The 27,560-nt window shown below is 38.4% G+C and overlaps 1 protein-coding gene across 2 annotated transcripts in view; it reads right to left on the bottom strand.

The window, feature by feature from the left end:
* Positions 1–26,947, bottom strand: part of EML5 (EMAP like 5) — a gene marked incomplete at its 5' end in the record, with an annotated part of 113,706 nt that extends 86,759 nt beyond the window's left edge. For both annotated transcript variants that reach the window (XM_082317232.1, XM_082317233.1), the window contains 4 exons: positions 933–1,001; positions 1,576–1,674; positions 5,302–5,461; positions 26,751–26,947. In XM_082317232.1, coding sequence (XP_082173358.1) covers positions 933–1,001; positions 1,576–1,674; positions 5,302–5,461; positions 26,751–26,947 — 525 coding nt within the window. The remainder of the gene's footprint in view (positions 1–932; positions 1,002–1,575; positions 1,675–5,301; positions 5,462–26,750) is intronic.
* Between the last annotated feature and the right edge of the window lie 613 nt (positions 26,948–27,560).

Below are 27,560 nucleotides of genomic sequence, written 5' to 3'. Positions count from 1 at the left end.
CACATTGAACACTTTTTCCAATAAACCATTAATATATACTAATCTAAAAGTTCATTGTATAAAAAGCAACACATTTTCCCACCATAGGAACCTACACATAAGAGAAATACAGAACTTTCAAGCTGCCATCTACTGCTGTTACGTGGTAACACAGAAGACAGCACATGGGAGAAGGCAGTGACTTTAGGGAACATATTTGATGGCAGTCAAGCATTGATAATCCTGCTGACAGAGTTAAATCTGAAAAAGAAGCTGTTTCTGCACGGCAGTTGGTACAAGGATCAAACAAAACAGAGTGTTTCTCTGAAACACTGCTTGAAAAAGACATGAACCGTCCAAATTGTGAATCCTGTAACAGGTACAGAGTGTTCAAAATGACAAAGGGAGGAGTAACAGCAGGGAAAGAAAAGAATTAATAGAAAGATCAAGTATTTTCCTTTCTCTTTCCACTGTATCCCCATACTCTCTCAAACTGTAAGAAATGGTTTTTCAACTCATTTCACCTCTGCAGTGTAACAATTCATTAATTGTTCAACAATCAGAAACTTGAGTACCTGGACACACGTTTAAGGCGAGCATCCTGTCTTATGCTACTTGGGATTTCAAACAGCATGTTTTAGACAACCTAAATCTTAAATTATATTACAAACATTACATACAATGGTACTGACAACTGTTTCATTCCTTCTGCATTCCTTCTGTCGGGGCATGAACTCTTTTGAGCAGAGATGGTCTGTTTTCTACTATGTATATCTCATAAAATGTCTAGTGTAGTCAGGTGTGATCCATTATTGCAGTTCCTAAGAAGTAATATTATTCTTACAGAGGACCTTTCATATTATATATTCCTTTTAGATTCTATTTTTATATATTTTATAGAGTATAAAATACTGCAGCTTAAATATTTTATGAATTAACATCTATTTCATTACCTTGATGTGTTTTACACCACAGCTGACAAGCTTGTTTGGCTGGTAGAGATCCCAAGAAATATCAAATATCTGCATAAAAAAAACCCAAGGACGTCAGCAGAGAGGACCTTTCTAGCATGGGACAGTTAAAACAGTAAAAACTTGTAACAAATTAACAGATAGTCTGAAATGCTTTAAATGGAACTATCAGTATGACTTTTTTACCCCCTTATTCAATACTGAAATTGCAATGTATAGCTCATATTAGTTCTATTTGTTTTTTTATCCCTAGAGTAATTACAACACATGATAAAACAACATAAAGGTTCATTTACAGACTAGAAAAATTTAAGAGATTATTTGCATTTTGATTTCCCATATGGGACTAGGGTATAGGAAGCGCATTAATTTTGCACTTCCTCTACCTGCTTACAGCCTCAACAAACCATACACAAATAAACGGTGAGTTACGTATTTTATTTTAGAAATAAATGTACATATCTTAAAGATCTTCACATATCTTAATACATATCCAAGCCTTATGAAAATTCAATTTCTAAAACGTAAAATGTTTTTTGTTCAGAGATAGCTCTAGTATGTATACACAGACATGGTTTAACAAACTACAATTACATTGACACTCAAATTCTTTAGTTATACTTACTCTGTCTGTATGACCAGGAGCCATTGATAGCAGTTTTCCTTTTCTCCAGTCCCATACACAAACTGTGTTTTTCGAATCCAAACCAACTGAGACCAAACGCTAAAAATGTCCAAATTAAATAAAAAAATAAAAATAACTCAATATATTAATGAAAGTTAGAGTCATCATTTTGAATGATAACAAATTCATAACATATTTGAATTAGAAGCAATAGCTACATTTCGATGTAGAAAAAAACTAAAGATATAACATCTTATGCCAAAGATTCCACAGATGCGTCTCTTCAGTTACAACATCATGATCAGAAAGAAGTAAGATCTTCTCAGATAACAACATATTTCTGATTTATAATGTTTACTATATATAATTATATATAGCACACATGGCAAGTAGCAGTCAGGAGACATTTGCAAAAAGGAATAATCTCACTGAAGTTAATGAAACTACATGTGTTTACCTTTAATTACATATAACTTGCAGAATTTAAGAATTTATTTTACAAGTTCAGGAGATACAAAGAAAAAATATTTTCTTCAGCCTTCTTGGAAACAAACGAAAGATTAAAAACAGTTAAAAGCTTTAAGAGTCTTTTGGTTGATACTTCAAAACATGTATGAGTAACTATTCCTTTCTGAATCCTTTCTCAAAACAGAATCCAACAAGACCCAAAACGTACAAATTTCATTAAATCTTTAATATTCAGAAAGAGTCTGAAGCCAGTTAAACTGTAAAACCAGGAAGAACAAAAAGATTGTTCCAAGAAAATACAGAAAAATAAGAGTTTGAGATCTTCCTATGCACAGCAGCCTGTCTTGTCTTCAACTGTGAAGGTATTTTGCACAGCTTTGACACAACTCATTGACCATATTAGCCAACAGTTTGCTTTTACTGTACCTGTTAACCAGTCAAAATGTTATTTTTCCTACAGAAATTCTCAACAGAAAGACTAACAGTATTAAAGATTGGATAAAAAGAAACCAAGTGATTTTGAGTTTTGTTTTTAAAGAAAATTAAGTCTTTTTGTTCAGTTTATGCATGAATTGTGACATCTTAATTTTGATAAATGAAAGCTTTGCAAATCTTTAGGACAAAGTGGTTTTTGCTGTTCAGCAGTTAATACCTACACGCATTAAAGACAAATTCAGTTTCAATTTCCATGTAGATTATCAAAGTGAGTTTGTAAAAGCAAAAGCAAACCCCAAAATTAAGTAATTTTTTTTCCCAAAGACAGAAGCCTATTCCCAATAACATAATTTCTTTACTGTCTGAAAAGCTCCAAGATTATGAAAAGAAAAATAAACAAGTTAAATACGATTGCTATCCATGCTCCCTATTTATTAATGCCAACTTCAATTTTTCAGATACTGCAAAATCCAACCTTTCTATTCCATCTTTGAAAATGTTCTTGGAAGAAACATTAGTTTCAATTCCAACTATACTTCCAAGCAGTTCAATTCCAGTCCTACTACTGAATGGGAGGTGTACACACAGACTAGTTTTACAGTTACTGCATACCCATCGCAAAAAATATGGGTGATGCCTTTCCAGACATAAGCCAATACACTGACTTCTCAAAAAGGGAGATTAAATGATGTTCTCGGTTCTCCTAAGAACTAGAAAATCTTGTTACCAACCAGCACACCCCCACAGTGGAGTAGAGCTCAGAGAAGAGCATAAAAACCAGCGAACTTGGGGAAGAATGTACTGTAAAGCAAGCTGAATTTCTCTCAACACCTCAACAGACTGGAGGGTAACCTTTGTTTTAGATAACACAGCTGCACCAGTGAATCATCAGGTTCCCCAAGACAACTAACAAAGCATAATAAATAAAAGAATAAATAATGTCTTCCTGAGCTAGCCAGACCAGAGAGTGTGCATGTGACACAGCCCAACATGAAGTATGAAAAGTGAACAACTAACAAAACAAACTTTGAAGAGAGCAATGGGCTTGACCTCACTTCAATCCACGTATTGCTTCCTGGTGACCGGAGATGCCCAGCATCGTGACAGTGATCATATAGAGACCAGTAACAAGAACCACGTTTTTCTGGTGATTCATCTGTATATTGCAATTGCTTGCGTTGTGATTTCAGTATATTGCTGTATCACTCTACTGAATCAAAATCCCATATAACGCCAAATATATCAAATAAGTATGTTTAATATCAAACATTAAATCCTCTAAAAGAACCTGGTCAGGGACTTTGACAAATTTGGATTTGAAAGGATAGGCAAGATGTAAACAAACATATTTTGCAGAATTTTCTGAACTGGATTTGTGTTTTACTGTATTTCTATATGGAGTCAATTCTGGAGATGCAGATCTTGAAAAACCTGTATCCAGCTTTCCTTTGAGACCACAAAATTCTAACCAATGCCACGAAAAAGGTGATCATATGGAAACGCTGAGAAAAGCGGACAGCCTAAATTCTGAGTATTTATGGCTTTAAACGTAAGAATCAGCACTGGGTACTCCTAGAACAAATCACAGATCTACATTCAAATCACTCCAATACACACGGGGGATGCATAACTGCATTCTAAAAAAAGAGTTAGGGGACTTCAACCCTAATTAGATACATTTTGACCTTAAATTATTAAGGCTGTTCAAGTGAGGAAGTGACACAAGTTTACACAGGCAATAACAACATGGAGAAAAGATATTACTGTCAAGTAGAAATTATGTTTTAGAAAGAAGCTGACTCTAGAAGTTGACTCTCTAAGCAATGAGAAACCTAAATGATAAAATCTGTAGATCATTCCAACAAACTCAAAACCTCCCTACAACAATTACAGCATGTTTTACCAGAAACAAGTTACAGCTAGGCTTTCCTCTGTTTGTGTTCAACAGAGCTCCATTTGATATTGTCTTAGTAAGGACAGCAGCTGGTCTCTACAATACATCCTCACTTTAGAAAGCAGTAGTAAGAAACAGATATTGACCTTTTTAGCAAGCAAAAGGAACTGAGAACATAGCTAAATCTGAATATCACATTGCAAGGCTAAGTGGGAGGGGAAGAAGTGCTGCGTAAGACCAGGAGAGCACAACTGCAGGCAGGACTTTCATGGCTAATACCTCTTCAGCTGCTACCTAATGCATATTTTCCATTTCTAATACATCAATCAAGAAAGCCTCTTTACTCATAGGAGCAAGAGTCTGGTAAAAATTATCTCCCTTATAAGTAGCAGCTCTGAGAACCAATTTACTACTTAGAGAATGTTTTAAAGTAACAAAATTATAATCCAACAAAACCTTTTTCTTGCCTCTTAGATCCAGGATACATGAGTCTGAATAATCAATCAAAATGTGGAGAGCCACCAACAGATGAAAAATGCATGCCAGAGAAGGGGATACTGCCTGAAGACATTCCGTGTCCAAGATGAGTACCACAACGGGATCGCCATCACTTCGTACACAAGACATACCCCTACACAGGGGAGGTCCTCTATCTTCAGCCGTTTGGTGTAATCCTGAACCATGGCCCACAGACCACAAGAATCTCCCTACCACCTCATCTTCATTCAAAACTCTCCTGAAGTTATACTTTTTTTGCCAAATGTGAGTATTTGTCAGTCACTACTACCGCCAACGTTTTTTCCTCAACTTGAGAATAAGCAGATAAAACCTGAGTCAATACATTTCCTTAAAAAAAGAAAAAGCTACATAAGAAGATTTCTGACAGATAAACAATTTAAGTGTTTGAAAAAAGAATATTAATTACATACCTGACCATCTAAATCAAAAGCCAAGCAAGCTATACCATGCGTGTGAACATCTTTCAGAACAGATACAGTTTGCACAGTGTACGAGTCCCACACGCAGATGTATGGTTCTTTTCCAACTTGACCTGTTGCCACCAACACACGTTCAGGATGTAAAGCAAGGCTGCCAAAGAAAAAGATATAAAATATTTTTGCATTAAACTTTTACATTTGCCTGTTTGGTTGCATTAAAATTTTTCCTTAAAAGTGATTTTACAATATTTTTCCCACTGACAGTATACATTAAAAAGTCTTTTTTTATCACACATTCCACAATAGCTGTAAAATTCCCTTAATACAGTACATGCCACCACCTTTCTTGAATTTGAACCTTCAAGCCTTCTCCAATTAAACTAGTTGCAGAATAGTCATTAATCCTCTGTTCCAAAATACAGAGTTTACTAAATTAGGTCAGATTTTCATGCACTAAAAAAATTACCTTTTTCCCTTTCTTTCTATTTCTTAACATTTAAAAATACAAAGGATGGACAACAAAAGTTAGTGTTTAGCTATCTACACATCTGTCATCAATGGAGAGAGAGATGCATCTCCAGCAGTACTTCATTCCACAAACTATCTGACATCCTTTTTATGAGAGGATTGAATAGCCTTCTGAAGCTATCTCTCCGCTGATCGTACAGCAAGGCAAAGCATGACTAGCTTAGATTAGATGTTATGACTAGACTTCAGATGACTAAACTGAAGTGAGATGAAGATTATCTTAAATGTCTTAATTTTAATATAGAACAATTGCGAATAGTTGATTTTGAGTAGTTATTAACTTTTCACATTTCTAACATAGCAGAGAATTTTCTTATAGTTCGTATTTCAGACTCTTTCAAAGTCCACAGAGGATCGTCACAACTGTTTTGTCAAATCTGGGACCAAATCTGGGACTAGAAAGTATGCTAGTCAGCAAGATAGATAGTATTTTGTTTTGTTTATGCAAGCAAGCTGCAAGGGAGGACACGAGGTCTGAAGATTAGTATTTCATAATACAGAAAAGTAAGAAAAAAATATAGTCTAATAGAAACCCAAATAAGTTACTTGATGACATTCTACACAGACTAGGTACAGCAGTCCAAAATGACGTGAGAAATACCACATGTGAGCCAGGAAGATAAAATTTTAAAAGTTGGCTACTTAGTTTGGCTAAAAAATTTCCTCCCCTAATCACAGAGTAATGATCTTGAGAGACTGGTGGACAGAACCACTAACAACATACACTAAATGTATTTATCTTCTCAACATCACTTGGAAAGGAGAAAGGTAGAGCACTTTTGCAATGGTAAGACAATCTTACATCTGAACACAGATTTTGATAAATTAAGTTCAAAGGGTGGAGACAAGGGGAGTCTATAAACATAGAAGAAATAGCTAGGATAAAGCTAATCGGGAAATGACCAGAAAAACAGATCTACCTCAAAAGCTGTATACATTTTCTACATACAAAAAGAGTGAGAGAAAACCATGTTAGAAGTTCCTTAATATTTCATGAAGTCATACTACACTATGCAATGCGCTTTTCTATTTTTCTATTTCAATATAGCATTTCAGTTGGTTGATATTACTTGACAAATTCCAATGCACAACTCTGAGAGGAACCTTTAACTTCCAAGTTTCTACAAAAGGTGAAAAGCCTCTGGACCGTTCAACTTTTCTATGGGAATTCCTCTGCTTTGCTACTCCGCATTATCCTCAGCATTGGGATCAAGCAACCAACATTTCTCCACTTTGCTTCTCTTCAAGAGTTATTTCTCTGGTTCTTCCCTTCCTTCTTTATTTGACAGAGCAACTTCATAATTAAAAAACAATGCAGAAAGGAGCTGGCAGGCAAAACTTATCACATTTCACTTCAGGTCTGCCACCTAATCCTGACCAACACCTGCACGCCTCCCAGAGCACACACAGGCAGATGGTGTACACAGGGGAACAAGGAAAAGCATCTGGAGGGGGAGAAAATGCTGCATTCGAAATGATCTAATTTTTACAGTGACACCACAGAAAGGGAGACCACATGGACAATAAAGAAATTCAAGAGAAAGGAAGCAAAAAGAAGGGGGAGGAGGGACTGAAACTAAGAGAAAAAGTAAAAACACAACAGTCTTACGACTGATTCACGACCTCTTCAATCCCATACTTAGCTCTGTTATTAGTGCATTGTGCAGTTTCAGGCAAGTGAAAACCACCCCACAACTGCAACTTCGAAAAATGCTCAGGCACCAGCCTGGGGGGACACACATGCAAAAGCATCCCCACATCCCCACGCCACACCTTACAAAACACTTCCCAGCAACCAAAAATTAGCTTAGCATGTTTTTAACCAAAGATCAGAAAGAACAAATGCAACGCATCAGAGATGGAAGGGACAACAGTAAAGGCACTACCAAGGGCCAGGAAAACACTGTCCTAGCCCAAGCGTGCCAACTAATTCCACTCAAAGTGTATTAGGTGAACATAGAGAATGTTTCCTCTCTTTCTAATTAATAAATGGCAAATAATAACTAATAGCAATATCATAGCATCAGTTCTTTCTGTATCATGATATAAAATACTGGCTTAAACAACTGAGCTCAAATTCTGCCCTGATATGGGATAACGCAGCACGAATTAAATCCAAAGCCTGCATTTTAATCACAACAGACAACACTGTAGAATTACCAACGTCCTTCCCTTATCACTTCAGTCTCTCTAGTAAATTGCTAACAACCTCTCTAGACAGTCATTGAAAGCAGAAGAAAACAAATATACAATAAATACTTTAAAACAGTAAGCTTTTTTTTAAAAATGCCAATATGCAGGGATTTCGGGGAAACTAAACAACAGAGCTGTTGACAGTGGCTGAAGAAATACTTACCTGAAAACACCTTCCCTCACCATTTCTTCCAGACCAAGGAGTGAAGGATAGGTTCAAGTACTACTTGCAAGTATTTTATCTCACTGGCTATCAGGACAGATGGAAAAGGGAAGCATGGAAAGAGTCAAGGGACTGCTATTTCTATAATCACACTAAGAAAAGGAACTGCCACACTTATTTACATGATTTTCATAGGAACCATGAATGGTAAGAAGATGCTTTTTCTTAATATTAAAGTCTTGGCTATTATTACACCCATGGGGCACTGTGCAGAATTCCGGGTCTGAAATTTTGAGTCCTGATCAAAACTCAAGGATTAGACTCCAGTTTTAAGCAATATGGAGACCCTTCTCAGTTCTTTCATTGGAGTATGAGTGATTAAGCAATCCTTACAGGCATAGCAATTAATACAAAAATGTAGCATCTTGGTCTAACCTCTAGAGTAAAAGCATTGCTACAACTCATATATTCAGGAACTTTCACTATTAAAACAGTCCTGAGCAATGCATTGTAAATCGCTTCTTAGTGCAGAAAGAAAAAATATAACTAGAATGGGTGCCCAGAAATGGATAACCATAAACACTTGCCCTACAGGGACTACGTTGACTCATGGGCATGATTAAGTTAACAGGATCAAACGATGAGGGTGAGTTGTGTCTGGATATCCCCAGGTAAGATCTCCAAGACACCTCTGTAGAGGTGTTAACAGTGCACAGCTATCAGGATGGTATTTGAAGCAGTTGCTTACTATCCATCCCATCAGTCCCTGAGGAAAGGCAGAAAAGCATGAGCGTGGCTCAGCTCTTAAGACAGCTTCCAAATCTGTTGGTGTGGGCTCTGTGAGCTTAAGTACACCGATCCCTCACACCGATTTTCTTGCATTTTTTCCTCCTAGGGAGAAGGAGATTGCTTAGCGGAATGAGAAGCTCTGCACTCAGAAGAAGAGAACTCATGTTCCTTTTACTGCCCTGGTAATGAAAGCTGGGATGACCTATTGAGGTTAAACTGCTGAAACTGTGCTTGCATCTAGCCCACACAGCTAGACTGGAAACTTGTGCCTGATTTCTTTCCTCTTCCTTGAAGGATGACTAAGCTGATGAATGAGATATCACTGCTTGTCCAAAAAAGGAAACAAATATTCCTAACAAGACAAGTTCTTCAGGCCTTCTTGCTTGCCTCTGGCCTTTCTGACCTGGGCTTTTCAAGAACAGATGTTAAATCTAACATAGTGTCTCTGAAGAGGCAGATATGAAGGAAAATGTCCAAAAGGCAAATGTGACTGTGAAACAAAGCAGGAATTAGCCTAACAAACTGCTATGTCAAATTAATTTTGAAATTGGCTACAAAATTTGATACTTCTCAGAAGAGTTCAGAAGTAGAAAATATGAAAAATCTGCCTGTCACTATTGCAACAAAACCAAATAGCTGAACCTGTACAGAACTGAGATTTCCACTGATATCTCTGACTGACAGGTCTTTTCCTAGATAGATATTCAAGGCAGGCTGAAATACAGTATTGCAATTTTAACAGTTTCTCAGGGGTATGTTTCTCAATTTAGTGCATTCAAGCTCATTTTTTATACTTCCTACAGAAAAGGTTCTTTCTCCCTTTTAGAGCAGCATGTAAGCATTTCCACCATTTTGACCAGATCCATGCACTGTACAACACCTATGTTAGATTAATGATATTAAATATTAATGGCAGCCTACGAAAAGAAAGTATAAAAACTGTCCACATTGTGTCTGTTTGGGATGAGACCAGAGACATGGACGTGACTGTCCAATTTGTGTGAGGTTTGTAGTGGCAGGGGATCCTGAAGGAGAGTAGTCTATAATAAACTACTTTATTATAAGAGAAATTAAGATTTTTCCATCTTTACTTGGTTTGTGCTGAGCATTAGCAGGCATTGATTAATACAGACAAGCTGCAGACAAGGATACAGTATTAAAGATGATGTTTCCTTAGCAACAATATTGGATGAAAATCCAAGAATATATATTCATGTGACTAGTCCTGAGCTTCATAAAACTAGGGCACCAGTAAAAATGCACAAAAGAGTACTGCAGCAAAATAACAGCATCTCAGATATCTATTAATTACAAGTTAAGTTCAAGTGTGAAATTGTTTCTATGAGTAAATACACAAAAATATTTTCATTGTATGTTTACAGACATTTTACATAATAGTTGTGGATATTTTCTTATTTGCTGCCATTTATCCATATTTCCCCAGAAAGAATGACAGGAGAAACTACAAACCATTTCTGTCATACTGTTTAAGTTGTTAAAGCAGAAAGAGCTGTAATAAGCAAACACCTCTCACCCAAGTTTAAATAGATCAAGTCAGAGCACACTTACTTCCCATAGACAAAACAAAGCAGTACTCATCATGGAGCATCACTACTGGCTCTTCAATGTAGTTATTTTCATAACACCAATAATGTCAAATGTGGCTTTCTGAAGACTCCTTAAATTGTACAGGCATCCAACTTCAAAGTAAGAGAGTCTGAACTGGAGACAGGGAGGGTGGACTAAAACTGTACATTGATTATTCCCAGCTGCAATTTATCTCATTACCATTCCGTATTCTCCCCTCTCAGATCGGAATGTTTTTAGATGAGCAAGAATCATAGAATCATAGAATCGTTAAGGTTGGAAAGGACCTCTGAGATCATCGAGGCCAACCTGTTAAATGTTAATAAATAATAAATAATAATAATAAATGTTAATAAATGTTAAATGTTAATAAATAAAATGTTTATAAGCAACCTAGAGAATCCTAAAAATCACTCTGGGCTCCCATCTGTTCCAAAACTCAGAAGAAGAGAGAGAAGACCAGATGAACTTCAAAGAGAAGGAAAGAGTTAGAGAGCGAGTACAGTAACACTGATGCAAAGTTCCCAACTCATCAAATATGAAAACTGAGGAAAAAGATTCTGGGAACTATATGCCACTTCACACAGATGTCCATTTTTGCCTTGCATAGTCACGTCCTACACTGCTGAGGAAGGAATTGGCTTAAGCTTTCTAGTAAAAGAGTTACCATCTCTAGAGAAGCGATTTAAAATAAAGATATTCTCTTCTTTTCAAATGTGAATGATTTTGCCAGTGCCAATAGGAGAACTCATGTTTTGACGGAGCAGGGGGTGCTGGGTTTTTTCCAAATTCTGCATGATCTCGACAATTTCATCACCAGGTTTTCACTATCTGAGAAGAGTTTCTTTTCTAACCTGCCTCTTGAAAAAGAAGGCAGCAAAACTACTTGCATTTTCCTAGCAAAAAACTCTTCGCACAGTAAAGTCAGAAATATCATATACTCCAAAATGATTTGGAGATAAATTTGCTAAGACAATGTCCTATTACCTTTACTAGCTATTCATATGAAAGAAGCGATTGTAATAACTGGTGGTACAACAATGTGACATATTAAAGCCTGAAGGTAACCAAGGAATGGAATCCCACCTAAAAAAATATCCAGCTTCCTTCTTTCCTCATGAGACAATGCAAGGACTTAAGACGCATTCTTTAAACCATTATTAAACCATGAAACCATTGTTATGTCAAACATAACACCCCCAGTACCAGCAACCACAAAAAAAAAGAAGGGAAAAAAAAGAAGAAAAAAATACAGAAGAGCAAGATCTGCGGAAAGAAGAGGTACTGCAATCAGCTGTCAATAACTTAAGAGGGAGGCAGTCCAGCTGTTCAGCTCCTTTGGGTCACTACATTTGATGACCTGAGAGATCCCTTAACAAATCAGCAAGCACTATTAAATGATTCGGTTAGGATCCGTCAGTCACAAAGTTAGAAACCAGTTCTTCACTTCTGAATACAAGTGGTGAAAAGCATGCAAACCTACAAAATGGTCACAGACTAAAAAACTGAGGTAGCCTAAAATTAAAGTGGAAATACTGATTTCCCATTCTAACCAGTTTACAAGCTAAGAAACTACTTAATTAGCTTAAGTAAAGATTATCATGCTGTAGCCACTTAATTATGTGGACACTGAGACAAGTATGGCTACAAAGTCAGAACAGATTTAACTTCAAATCAAGTTTGCAATGAAATACAGGCTAGAAAGGGAAACTGAATGACAAAAAGTCCTATCAGTTATAATCTCTCTCATATTTCAGTGCACAAAAACTCACTGCACTGTTTGTTGAATTAGAAATGTACAGAATAAATGATTAAAGGTCAAAGAAGCATTTACTCCAAATCTTTTAGCCAGGAAAATCTCAAAAATTTCTTTCCAGAAAAAGATTATTTTGGATGCTTCTGACCTCACAAGTTAACTAAATAAACTTGCTTGAGGCACAAAATTTTTGTGTTGCTAAGTCTTTCACTATCATGGTAAAACCCTTGAAACAACCCTTCATCCAGCCATTACTGTTTGCTTCTTCTCCATAAGAGATTTGCAACAGTTTTTAACTACTAGATTAATCTTCCTTCTATTATTTTTTAAATTTATACTACATCTTCTAGTATTACATAGAAAAAAAAAATCACAGATTGTACAATTTTCTTTCATATTTCTGAACAAGCAGATTAAACAGCAATTCAGTCTTCTCTCCTATGGGATATATGATGAAAAACTTATCTGAATATGTGAGAACTTATCATCTGAATATTCAAGAGTGGAGTCACAGAATAATTAGGGACAACTTTTGAAAGGTTTTCCTTTTATACAGAAAGGTCACCCTGATAAAATTAGCAGTTGGCTTAAAATAAGGAATGGTGGGAAGAAGGCAGTGGCGAGCTGCTAGTGAAATAAGCTGAGATAAGCACAATATTCTGTGCTTCAATGGACTGTATTTCATCACCAACCAAAGACGGTTTAGAGCAGAAGAGACCACTGAGACAATCTTTATCTTGCCAACCCTGGAGACTGCAGATACACCAGATTTCTTCCCCAGCTCTTGAGAACACCAGGCCTACAGGTGTTCTGCAGCAGGTAGTCAGAGGTGTTTTCCTACAGAAAAGGAAAGCCAAGGACATCTGTAACACTTGTCTCAAATTTACCATCCCAGCATCTAACTTCATGCCCAGAAAGGTGAAATGAGCCAGCATACCACTTAAAGTTGGGACATCTGAACCATTTAGAAAAACTATAAAAATGTGATGGAGGCCACAGAACACAAGTATTTACATGAAAGACTGTCTGCTAAAACAAACAAAAACCCCGCATGTACCAGAAGCATAAATAAAACAGGAAAGCAGCACGGGAAAATTCAACAATACTAAACGGACTCCAAGGTCAATGTGTATTTGGTAGGCAATGAAAGCTGTTGCACATGTGGGCTCACGAACTTATTTACTAAAAACCACTAAAAAGGAGAAGATGGATAAAGAGCATTCATGAGCAACACTTTCAATAAAATACAACTCTTCTGCTCTAAAATTATGTTTATCTCAAGAATACTGATCCAGTTGACTATTCCCAATGAAGTAATGTAATGCACACTCATTATCATAAGCATATGCTGCAACCTGCAAAAGATAAAATCACTATTATTTATAAATTAATTTATTACTGAATAATGTTGCAAAGGCTATTCATTTTTATGGTATTAATTTCTACGGTAGAAGAAACAGCAATTGATAAAGCAGTAAGTAAAAGAGGAACCTGTAACTAAAAATGCATCTAAAGTGCAACCTCTATCTAAAAAACACCAAACCAAACATTTACCACTTCTTTAAATTTTCCTGTTATTTCCCTAAGTACTCTGGAAGACTATTTAGCTTAAAATGTCACACTCACCACAATAAATCTTGAGGCAATTTCCAAATGCTGTCAGATGCCTTGTCTTGATCTAAGATAAAGCATCATTCACCTTGCTTGCTCTTGTAAAGGGATTATAAGCAGGGAACGAGGATTAACACAGTTCTAAAAGTCAGGAGAAGGTTTATACAGTTGTCAGCTAACCAAAACATAGCATTAATCCACTCCTGCCTGCATGCTGTCTTGATAAAAATAGAGACATCTCACCACCACTCACCTTAAATGACTAAAATACATAAATGTTTTTATGTGACTTCTACCCTTAAGTATGTTTTGGGGTTTTTTTTCCCAATTGTATGCATGTATAATGTTTGCATGCACCTATATCACAGTCTGACATTTTCAGGAGCTTTATTATTAAAATAAGTTACCCTATAATTCAGAAAATTGAAGGGTTACTGTTATTTTTAACATTACATCCAACTAGATTTAGTTGCAAGAAATGTACCACATAAATAGAAAGAAGCAAAGCAGTAAAACAATTCTTTTCCAGCTAGTCTTTTAGAGCATTGTTATAAAACTATGCCATATCCACAAATTTCATTATCCAATTCCAGTAAAGAAAAAAATACAATACATAATTAGGAGTGAAAAGCGTGAGTAGAGAACACAATGATTTTACTACAACTATGAGAACTTTATAAACATGATTTTCAGCTTGGACACATTTGCCTTATTATTGGGTCTGGTCCTTTGCTTCAGTTTTGTTTCTTCTGTTTAGGCGAATTCTTCACCTGAATTAAGCATTTTATTTACATACAATTTTATGTCAAATATCTAATCAATATACCTTGTGTGAAGCCAAAGGAAGTTTAAATTGTAATACATCCTATAGTCAACACAATGGAAAAGGCAAATGAAAAATTTCCCTGCATGTCATCTGCCACAGATCCAGCTAAACCACCAGTGGAAGTACCACTTGTGGTACCTATAAAGCTGATCACTTTGTTCAAAATGACATTATTCTCTCCAAAGTTACAGCACTCTGGACTCTTGAATTCAACCCCCCAAAAAACATCCACTCCAAGTCACAGCAATCCTTGTGAAGAGGAAAGTTCAAATCTGAACTGAATGCCAGGGTCTGCTCAGGTGTCCTCCTGTGCCAGCCACAAACCCTACCCACTATCCACTGATGAGGCACAGGTTGTTCTGAAAGGATGCGTACCAGAGGATTTTCTGAAGACGAGGTCCTGGTTCTGAGACTGGATATGCATCCCAGCAGTTTGTTAGCTGAATCGAATGCAGAGAAATCTCTTGGAACTCATCTAAAGCATATGTTTAAGATTCTTTTATTTCCACATACCTATCTTAAAACCTAGTAATTCTGTTTATATTTGGATGGCCTAAAGTGAAAACATTCCTGTGAACAAACTGGCTTACCTCACCTCAGAAAAAGAGGCATTTCAATTCACAGCTCAAGAGGAGTTATTACTCTCGTTGTATGAATCCACTGCTTTTCAGCATAGGAACATCACCCTGATGCAAAACAATGCTAATCCACAGACAAACAATACCAAGATACCTCAAAAAAAGTGAGCCCCCAAAAATATTTGTCAAAGACAATCCCATGAATATTTAAGCAATAAGAAGTTGGACATCGTTGTTAGGACGGGAAGTAAAATAAGGGATGAGGAAGGGGTTGGCTAAAATGAGAGGAAGTAACATGTGTTTTTAAAGCAAAAGAATCAGACTGATCCAGGCAAACAGATATGGGTCTTGATCCATCTGGTCCACAGGCCAAAGCAATAGGCACCATAAAGAAAACTCCCCTGTAAAAGCTTGGAAGATCAAGAAGTGAAGAAATTAGAAAACTGTGAAAAATGTCTGGAAGGACTGTCCACTGTATCTTCTGAAGTAATATCTGAATACCCAGAGTTTTCACAGAAGGATAAGCATCAGGCATCATCTTACAGATCCTATTCAAAACAAAAGGAGTCTACCAGGAAGCCTCTCAACAGTAACGAGGATTCCCAGTTAAAGGGAAGTTTTTTTCAACTAGGCTGGGAAAAGTTATTCTGAAGAAGAGATATAATACTTCTCTAGAGATTTAATAATACAGGTAACCTCTAGCCGCTAGGTAAAATAAGAAGAAAAACTGTTTTTCTAACAGAAATGGTCACACAAAGACATATTGCTTTAAATGCAGCGTAGAAGTGGAATATCTCACTTATCGCCAAAGTAATAGGTATGTCAGGATGGGGCCTTCAAAGGACAGATTTTCTTCATGTTCACAGGCTGACGAAGATGTCTCCAAGAGCGATGTCACTCAACTCAGGTATCAGTTACTAATGAATATCAAAGTTTGCCCTCTTTCTTAGTAATGCTAACATCACTTTTGCCATTTTCATGGCTGAAATTGAAACAGAAAGACAAAAACTTGAAGTGAAAGTAAAGGTGGTCAACACCAAAAATGTTCCAGGGATTTATTATCAGATGATGCACACACTGGAATTCTTTGTGGTTTCTATCTTTTGCAATATATAACTGATAGGTGTCTGTATATATATAAGCCCAGCCTAAAAAAAAAAAACAATCATATATTTTGCTACCAAGAGTTAAGGCAATCTTGGCTGACTCTGACCTTTTTTGTGCAAATCAAGCACTGCATTTTTAAAGTCTATTACTATCATAATAGCTACAACAGCAATGCAAATAATTATATTGGTTAATTCTTGTAGAAATGAAAGTCTTTTGTAGTCACTGGAGTAATCAGAGCAATCTACGCCCTAACGCAAGTAATTTATATGTATCTATAACATTCGGTAAGGTGCTTCACTGATACACCAGGGGAAATTCATACTACACCAGATGGCACTCACACCAGAACCTCACCGTGTAGAAAATCTTGACTGTGTATTTTGAAGAGAACATTCAATAGCATCTAGGTTAAACATTCAACTGAATTATTAAGATGGCCAGGGGAACTTTCACGCTGTGATGTGTAATTCAAGGAATATTATAACTTTATTTTTCTTTTCAAGTTATTTCAAGTGCTCAGTAACTTTGTCTACCATGTGAAAGTACCAAAAGCAACAGATTATTCCAAGTCAAATAAATAATGTTGTGAATAAACTGATTTGCTTGATAACACTATAACAGCATTATAATTCTAAGTGTATCTTAAGAAATCTAAATTTTTAAATTGAGCATATGACTGATCTGCATCAGTCTTAATTAGACAGCCTTGCCACTTCTGAGTAATAAATTATTTTTTCTTTAAAATCCTTGATGCTAGACAAAAGTGCTGTCCTAAACCACAAACATAACTCTGTAAGTGATATAATAATATTTGGAAAAACTAGGTAAACTACATTTTGAAGTTAAAAAAACCCTTGAGATATTATAAAATGTAAAACTAAATTCTCTGGCTTTTTTAGCTTTACGTCAACATCAGCTTAAACTTTAAAAACCCAAAATTGTAGCTGACATAAAACTAGAAATAACTTTTCACAGTTTTTGTTGTTTGGGGCAGGTTTTATAATTATTTCAGTTTTAGTTTCAAGCGATGTATGTTTTTTAAAAAGCCTACAGTGCTTGTGTTTATAATTACAGTAAAATCTAAACATATCTTTTGATATGTCAGACAGAACTAGTATACTATGTTTTTCAATCTAAAACACTTAGAGTGGTAAAAAAAAATCAATCAACTGTTAAATAATTAACATTTAAACCCGAAGTTTATTTTATGTCCTAACGTGAACTTTAAATTTTGCATTAAAAAACCCAAACATTTGACTTCAGACAAACCCTTCAAAAGAATTATTTTATTCAAACATGCTAAGCTACTGCCTATCACCATCATAATAACCTTGTAAACACAATAAGTTAACTTCATAATGCTGTTAAAAAAATCAGCCAGGAACATCATCTACTTTCCTACCTATATCAAGAGGATGACTAACAAATTAAAACATTGAAAACACAGGTAAACAGAAACATAATTGCTTTGATTGTAATTTGGAAAAGCTGAAAGATTAGGGCAGACTTCAAAATTTCTGCAGAAAAGGCTTTAAAATTTTTAATGATCAAACATTATTAAGCCTTTGGTTATATTTCCTGTTCTTCTCTGATATTGTCCTAGAGCCTCATGTTGTCGCATTCGTTCTGAGAAAAAGAGCCAACTACCAAATCAAGCAAAGCATTTTCTACAGCACCAAGATGTTTTCTCATTTAAGTATTGACCTGACCCCTGCCTGTGAGCACTGACGGAATCAGATCAGAAGGTGATGTGACTGCTGGCTATGGAAAGCATGATGCATGAAGGCAAGCTCATAAGCCTGCAGCTCCTTGCTTTGTCGATCTACTTTAATCAACTTCTAGTAGATTTTAGATGTTCAATTCTGGTTGGATATTTTTGGTATTTCTATTCATGCAGTTTTAATTAGGAAAAATAAAGTTTTCAATGGTATGCAGGCTTATTAAACAACAGGCATACTCTAGTCCCATTTCAAAACTGAATCCAGGAAATACTTTACTCTGTACTCCTAAAATATTTTCATTTTATCAAACCAAATCCAAGCAAAAGGTATTTTAAAAAGACGACACACAAAGCTCTCAGTGAAAAAAACTTGTAATGAAGATTCAACAATAAATCCCTCAAAGAACATCTTCCAGCCTGGTACAACATGTGTTCCAGAACAACTCTAGAACTACCAAGAAAACTTGGTTTTCCTCAAGGAAAAAGCAGATCATTCTCTCTCCTCTCTCTCTCTGATCAGTTTAATACATGAGCACAAATCTTCCTCCAGACTTTTACACATGTGACAATTTGAGATCACTTAACATGAAAAGCTGGACAGAGCTTAACTGAGACTTTGTCCTTGTGAACCATGGCATAAAATGGTCAGCAGAGTAATTATCTCACTCCTTGTCCTAGCAATTAATTCTGCTGTAAGAAATGCCATTTTGACTGATAGTCAAAAGATACTTGAGCTAGAGGCTCACAGGAGGACTGATTAGTTTAATTATGACATAATTTAGGTCCTGTTAAGTCATGAGTCCTTTAATGGAGGGAAATAAACTGATTATATCCTTAAAGAACACCTGGAGGTGACAAAATGAGAGTAGATGTATTTGTCTGTAGCATAACCAAAACAAACATGGCACCATATAAGCCTAAGAATAAGCTAAGGAGAAGACTTGATTTCTAAGTTGCAAATCTAAACTTTCAGGGGAAAAAAAAACAATCAGTCCCTCAAAATTTTGTATTCAGAAAAGGAAAATGCCTTATTCACAAAGAATAGCTTGGTGAATTAATCTATTCAAGTGATTTGGGTTGCTGTAATAAACCTCTCGGAATGATACACATTACATGATTTCAGCATTACATTGCTTTCATCCTTTGAAGCAAGAATGCGGTTTCCTCCTCAAGTGCAAATGGAGAATGAACCCCAGGTGTCACGTTTGAGCAGGGATGCACGAGCACACACTCCAAAGCTTGCTCTTCTTTGCAGAAAACAAACTATTAAAGCTATTAGGTTTCACAGTAAACATTCCATTGCATATCAAAAGAACACAATCTATCTTCAATGTCTGATTTTCAAGAAAAAATAACTTCAAAAATAATTTCCTCAACTATAGACTTACATGAAATTATTTTTATGTGAATTTGCATGTGAAAAGAAGATCATAAATGGATGTTTGTAGTCAAAATCCTGAAGCTTTGGAACCAAATTTCCAATTCTGGAAGCACCCACTGCTCAGCTTGGGGCTCTAATTTTGATTTTTGGTTGGAAAGTCACTTGACCTGTCACTGAACACCACTGAAAAAAGCCTGGCTCCATCTTCTTTACACTTCCTCTTCAGGTATTTATATACATTGATAAGATCCCCTCTGAGCCTTCTCTTCTCCTGGCTAAATGGTCCCAGCTCTCTCAGCCTTTCCTCAGGAGAGACGGTCCAGTTCCTTAATCATCTTTGTTGCCCCCCATTGGACTCTCTCTAGTAGCACCATCTCTCTCTTGTACTGGAGAACCCAGAACTGGACACAGTACTCCAGGTGTGGCCTCAGCAGTGCTGAGTAAAGGGGAAGGATTCCTATCAAAGACTTCTTTGGGACTTAAGAACAAGGAGCAGTTTCCCAGGACTATCGCTAATGACCCAGAACGTATGCACCGTGTAGGTTTCCTCAGTATTGTACAAGCAACATTCTGAGGTGTTTCTATGCATGACCCATTTCACATTTGAGGCATAACTGTAAGATGGATTTTACTCCTGTCTTCCTCCAGTAAAGTTATTAGAAGATCCAAAGGGGGATGACTGGCCTTCTTCAAAGGCTATGATTGTTGAAATAACTTGGGAGATTACATTTCTGCAAATAAATAAATAACAGAGTTCTCTTCTAGAAAGAAAGATCTGGACTGCATAGAATTCAAGGGCATACAGAGAATTCCTCACTAGAACACACTGAAGCTTGTTTCTCCTCTATCACATTAGTAATTCAAAAGATGGAAGAGGCTGCACATGTAATGGATAGTTAAGAAATTTCTCCTCATGTGGCAACTATGGTATTCATTCAGCTACATTCTCTGGAATCTGAAATACACAACTAATTGTGAAATTCCTGGTGAAAATTCATAAATCTGCTGCCAAACCAACTGATAGAATTCCATCTGATAAAATTTTGTAGCTGTACATAATATCTATTGCCTAACATTTGTGCTTGACTGTCATCTGGAGTTAGGCCAGAGACATACACCATTTATTCCAGACAAGAACAAGACAATAAACCCGACGTTTCAATTACTTGAATTATTTGTTGAGGTTTTTGAGAACTAGGACGGATCTCAGGGTGTCAGCCTACGGGAGGAATGGAAAAGACGGAAATAAAAGCATTTCCCTCTACATTCTTGAGAAACTTGCTGTTTGGCTCTTTCTCTGAGAAAAGATATTCTCTTCTTTCATAAGGTTTTCTCATGACATGGATCTAATGAAAAGGGAACAAAGAATGATACAATGAGGTGGTAGAAATACACAGCATCTTTACAGAAAAAGTCCAACAGCTAATCATCCAAAGTCATAACAATGCACACTTAACAAAAAGAGAGGATGAGGAAAAGACCAGAGTCGTCATTCAAAACTAGCATGTGACTAATCACTGCACTGCTAGAATTTCTGTTTGCAAACCACAGCTGACAGCCACGCAGAAGAAGCCTGGACCTGCCTTCTGGAGAGCATTATCTAGTAGCAGTCTTACAAAGCAGCTGACAGAGTCCAACAATTTCTTAGATGCCGACGGTTACACTAACATTGAAGGTGCAACAATAGGTAGGAAAATCTCCTTCAAACAGAGTTTGTGGACAGCACTAACACCAGGGAGCAGACATGATTTTAGTGATTTTCATTTTCACTAGAACCTCAGAAATGTTGACACTAGAAAGAAATGGTTTATTTTGCCTTGGAATACAGGAGCAAGATCATAGAATCTCAGGCAGGACAATCTCTTGTAGATTGAGCCAAATTCTGAAATATAAAAAGATGACAGTCTTAAATAAAATGCCCAGAAAGACCACATTTCAGAGTGGCCAGAGTTTTGGCTGCTTCTTTTTGTTCCTTGTGAAACAAAGTCCAAGATGATTCCTACAGAGTTCACAGTAACAAGTAAGAAAAACTGTCTTAACAAAAGCTGTGATTTAGACAAGTGAACTATTTTGCTGAAAACAGCCAAACCCTGCCTCTGTCAGAATACAGAGAAATGCTTTGTCATTCTTTCTACCTGTCTTGCATATACCTCTGCTTTCTGTAAGCATGCAATTTACCTCTCTACAGTCTTCGATACAAAGGGGCACAAAAGGGGAAAGAACCAGATGTTTTTAAGCGAACTGAAGGTAGTACCAACATCTTTCTCCTCTTTGTAGTAAGGGATCTGTTAAGTTTCTGGTACTAGAACTCCTAATAGTAAAGAACTGTAATGTTTTCTTGAATAATTTTTTAAGTTATGTCTGCCCTAAAAACAGAACTCCACATGAGTCCTAGGGCAGACAATGCATGATTTCTTTCCCCCAACTTAGTCCGAGACGAGGAAAAATACACAGATATCTAGACAAGTAGGGAAATGAACTTCTTAGACACAGCCTATCGTTGCTCTACAGCAGAGCTAGAGATGGCATTATCAGCAGAAATTCAAGCGTTTTTTCTAGCTTAAGATGCGCCAGCTACTACCTTTAGCAACAAAACCTAAATGTATCACAGACATCTTAATCAAATAGTCACAGATTACTGGCGATAAAGTTCTAGGAAGAATATACAACAGCGCTATTATTTGCCACCTAACTCACATGATGGATATTAGAAAAGTAGAAGGAAAACAGCTCTTCCTAATTTGTCTCCCTTTGACAGAGAAACACAGTTCCTCTTCTTTCTTTGACCTGCACGGTTGGATGGTTGTTTTGAGCCAGCATAGAGCTAATGGTGCACAAGGACAGACTTATGAACGAGTGCTAAAGTTTGAAGAACAGACGTCATGGAAAGCAAAATACGCATTTTTGCCAAGTCTACCAAAGATGTCAAAAAGATGCACTGGTTTGATCTTAGGTTTTCTTTTGCTTTTCAATAGCATCATCAATGCCAGGTGAAAAGTTAATTCCCAGTAAAATTCCAATACTCTGAAGCTCACAAAAAAAGACAGTCACAGAGCTAGCATTAAGGGCGGGGGGAGAAAAAAAAAAAAAGGAAAAAATGCATCAAAAGGAAATAATTATTCTAAAAGCCTCCTTGGAGCACGTCAGCAGAGAGAATAGTCGTGGTAACATCAAAGGCTTTTGCCAGCAGACAGCCATTTAAAAAGGTGGATGAGTTCAGGGTTTCCCATTTTCTCACCTTCCGTCAGAGAAAGTACATAAACACGCTTTAGCTAGCCCAGACAAATAAGGAGCCCCAACATGAGCAACAGTTTCCAGTATGACAAGTTAAATACTCTGAGGGAGCATCTTCTGAAATCTTTATACAGATCAGGATTAAATATGATCCCCCTAAGGTCTCCCCCTCAGACAAGGGAAGGACACATTAAATAACCCATGCTCCTCTAAACCACTAAAATTATGAAGAGAGAACAAAGGAAAGATCTAGCCTGAAAACACCAAGACATTGTTTCTTCTTCCTCTACCGTAAAGCAAACCAATTTACACCTCACAAGCTAGTTTGGTGATTTATGAAATCCTACAGAACACACAGTTTAAATCAGCAACTTTGCAGGAATAATTCACATGTTCATTCAAAATTAGTAACTCCAACATACACGCAGCCCAGGCTGGACAGGGGATCTTCTGCAAACATAGCAGACGTCCAGGTTATGCTGCTGGCAATGGACAGCACTATCAAAGCAAGTCACCTGAGATTTCACGTTCAAGATTTTCCTCCCTATTTACTCCTAAAAATGCAAGAAGAAAACTCAGTTATCAGCACTCCCAAAAGACGCAAATTTCCAAAGCACTTCTGCATCTAAGTGACATGTTCCACAAGTGTCTGTACAAACCCAGGACCTCAACAATAAAAATGTGCAGATGCATAAGAAATGGGAGATAAATAAGATCGAAAACATGATACTCTCTATCCTCCAGAACAGTGGGTTGATTTCTGGAAAGTAATTCTCAGAAGAGATAAAAAACAAAAGATAAAAAACAAAAGCTCACCAGAAAGCAAGGGAAGTCCTTTTTAGAGACAGATGGGAGCTGAATGACTGAGCTTGTTCAATTCAAAAAACAGACTAATAGAAGAGGCCCCAAGTGATCCTGATTACCCTCTTCTATTCCCAAAGACTGTTCAATAGAACTGAGGGACAAAACACTGAAAGAGAGCTCTCATATCTTCAGTACAGTTAACTGAGGCTGGGCAGGGTGGTGGTGGTGGTGGTGGTGTGGACACTGCGATTAAAATTGGGATTAGACATTATACTGGAAATAAATTATGTTAAAACATCTAATCATATCAAAAATCTTACAGCAGGTTTATAGGTCTTTGTTTAATAAAAGGAGGTAAAACTTCACAGCAGAAGACAAACTAACTGCTAGTGCTAGAAATAAATTTTCCAAAGGAAAATATCCTCTAGCTGTCCATTAATCTAATACTGTTTTCTATTATTAAAGATGAAGAACTGGTCTCCTACTTAAGAATTGCAATTCCTCTCTTCCTGACTGAAGCTTAAAATTAGAATGTCATCCAAAGCATGCTAATGATATAAAAGTTCTCATAATGAAGAGTACTAATAATATCACCACGTAGCATGCAATATATACTGCTTAGTCTTTGTAGCTATGGAGCTGTGCTCATGGAAGTTTGATTCTTTAAATATATAAGATTTTCAGATACCAGACTTGCTTTCACAAATGAGATCCCATACTTGTAAAAAGACACTCAATCCTCCCATTGCTTTTGCTAAAACATCTCAAATGCCTCAGCATTCGGACGGTACTTGCTGAGCCTATGAAAACACAAAACGTATGAATTTTTTTGCAGTACAACAGTTGAGTTTGCTATCTTCAGAGAGAAAATTTAGTAACACCGATTACTGTATTATATAATCCCATTTTTGCACCTGTTTTCTGGCATTTTAAAAATCAAATTTTTTTTTTTTAATACTTGACCTTCCTATTATGACTGCTTTAAATATTGAGAACTAACCTGTCTAGGTACCCAAGTTTAGTCAGGAAAAGTATGGGATGATGACATTTAAATACTACCATGTTACTTTTAGAAAAAGCAGCAAGTGAAACACCGATCACTGCAAGTCTAATCTTACTATTAGAAATAGTCACACTGCTTTTAAATGGAGCATTCTTCTTTAAGCATACTAACATTTTTGTACAGCTTTTGCATTTAAGAAGCATGCAAAATTCTAACTGCCTAAAACTGTAATGCTTTAATGTATTTAGAATTATATTCTCTTAACATAAGTACAATTCAAAGCAGGAGAAACTCCAGTATGCCGGGTCATGGTACCATACAAATCAAAGTACATCCCCATACAAATCAGGTAAAGTCATTATGTTCTTTCTCTCTGGTTTGCTGACTTTTGACAGATTTTTTTTGGTTTAGTACAATTCTGAATAATGAGTTCTGTCACATTTTGGCCAAATGTAGCACATTGTACCAAAACTGAGAGAGAGTGAGCAAAAAACTGTTAGCACAGGAAAACATAAACAACTTCCCTAGTTGTAGCTCAAACCACATAATTCTTATCGTATAAGAAGTCCTACTGAAACGAACGGTGTCATTCGGAAGGACTCACGAATAGACGATATTTAATGTGTAATATTACACTATGGCAGCCTTGGACCTTGGATTAGAACAAGTAACGAGCTACCGCTTCCTTAGCATAATGGGAAGTTGTGGATCTGGACTTCCCACACCACCTGGCATCAGAGACAGCTAGCAGTTCTTAAGAAACACTTTTTCCTGGATTAAAATGAGAATGTTAAAGCATTAAATGATGCAAGTAACAGTGATTCAATCTTCTGATTCAACAACCCTAGTATAACGGTCTATAATCGTACATTGTCTGCCTACTTTTTTCTTCACATTTTTAGCACCAAGGAGAAATATAATAGACGTGACACCATTCTAAGGGACATTCACAGCCATACTTCAAAACTACTTAAATTTCTTCAAGAAGAAGATTTAGACAAAGAAAAAAAGTGGCCATTATGACCAGTTTTTCTAGTGTGTCTAAAAGCTTAACTGAAAGACATAGCTCTCCGCAGGCAATACCTGTTACTCATAATGAGTAATGCATACAGAAGGTATGCCTTGGAGCACTGAGCATCATAAAAACAAATTCCGTGCTGTAAATTACCTACAAAATTGTCTACTGCTAGCTCTTACCCCAACAGGAAGAGCAAAGGAAATCAGAATTTAAAATCCATCCGCAATGACACCTACTGGAAGGGAAAGGATTGATGACTCAGGCTCACATCTGCCTTCATACTCTTCAAATTCTCTCATTGATCTCACAACACCACTAGGCTTATAAAAGCATCCTTAGAGTGAAAATACATTTAAGAAATAACACCAACACATTTCTTCTGCAACATCAGATTTTTAATTTTTTTTTTTTAATGAACTTCAGCACCTGATAACATTCACTGCCAAGTGAACTACTGAGCTACAGGAGAAGCCTCAATTTTGCAAGAAGTCTGATCTTTTAAGATTACCCCAAAGTTGCACGAGTTACAGGCAGGCCACTAATTCCCCACGTAATCGTCGCCTTTCAAACGTGAGCCAAAGGTCTACCTGCTGCAGATTAACCTCCTCCGCAGCCCCAGTACTTCAGGGCACACACGAGATTATTCCTTCTCCTCCCGCCGGCCCTCTGACGTTCAGGGGCGGCGGGGGACGGAGCAGCGACCCCCAGGCTGCCGCGCCGCGCCGGGCAGCCCGGCGCACAAGCGCCCGTACAAGTTTCGGCACCGCGCACGGGTGGCGGGGCGGGGGGGACACACAGGACACGGCCCGTTAAACCCGACAGCCAAAAGCCATTTCCAGGCTGTGTCTACCCACGGCGAAGCCCGGGCGGGGGAGCGGAGGGGGCGAGGAAGCGCTGCCCGCCCTTGACGGATTTCGATCCGCTCCCCGGATCCCCACAGCGCTGACTGGGCGCGGGAGGCGGATGGCCGGCGCAGCCCGGGACGGCACCGGGGGCAGGCGGCGGCGGGGGACACCCGCGCCCCGCTCCAGGGGGGCGGGAGGAGCGGGCGGGGGACGCGCCGGGCGGCGGGGCCGGGGCGCCCGGAGGCAGCCGGAGCCCGCGGCGGGATGCGGCCCGGCGGCCCGCGGCGGCGGTACCTGATGATGTCGTCCTGGTGCCCCAGGTAGAATTTCTGCCGGTGCTCCCGGGGGCTGTAGACCACGCCGACGCCCGCCACGAAGTAGACGATCTCCTTGGCCGCCGTGTAGTAGAGGTTGTTGCGGCACTGGTGACCCCGGTAACCGTAGACCCACTCCAGCCGCAGGTGGCAGCTCGGCGCGCTCCGGTCAGCCATGTCCCCCCGCCCCCGCCAGCCGGGTACGGCTCCCCGCCGCCGGAGACCCCGCGGGAAGGGAGCGACGGGTCGGCCGCCTCCTCCGCTCGGCTCGGTGTCCGCCGCGCTAATCCCTGGCCGCCGACATGAACGCCCGCCGCCGCCGCTCGTCCGCCGCCGCCTCACAGAGGGCGCCGCCGACCGAGCCCGCCTCGCCGCCTCGCGCCGCCAGACATGGCTGCACTGAGACACCGCCCGGGACGCGGAGCGAGGGCGCGGCGCCGCGCCGCTCCGGCCCCCCCGCGCCCCGGCCTGCGCCTGCGCCGAGGGCAGCGCCGTCAGGCGGCGAGGCGGGCCTGCGCGGCCGGCGGCGGGAAGGGCGCGCGCGGCGCTCGCCGCTGAGCGGCGGGAGGCGCGGGCCGAGGCGCCGCGGTGAGGAGATGGCGGCGCGGGGGGGTGGGGGGGGGGGGGCAGGAGATGAGGGGCTTCACCGCCGCGCCTTCCTGGGTTTGGGGGGGCTTTTGTTTACAATTTTCTTTTTTTTCCTTGTGTCTTCTCCCCTTTCCCCGAGTTTAGTTTTATATTTTTTACTGCCCCCTCGGGGAATATACCGGTTCCTTGCCTTTCCGTCGAC

Source organism: Platalea leucorodia, assembly GCF_965183815.1.
Source record: "Platalea leucorodia genome assembly, chromosome: 7".
In the NCBI taxonomy this organism is placed as follows: Eukaryota; Metazoa; Chordata; class Aves; order Pelecaniformes; family Threskiornithidae; genus Platalea; species Platalea leucorodia.
The sequence above is the reverse complement of the archived record's forward strand: the minus strand, read 5'-3'. Positions and strand labels throughout refer to the sequence as shown.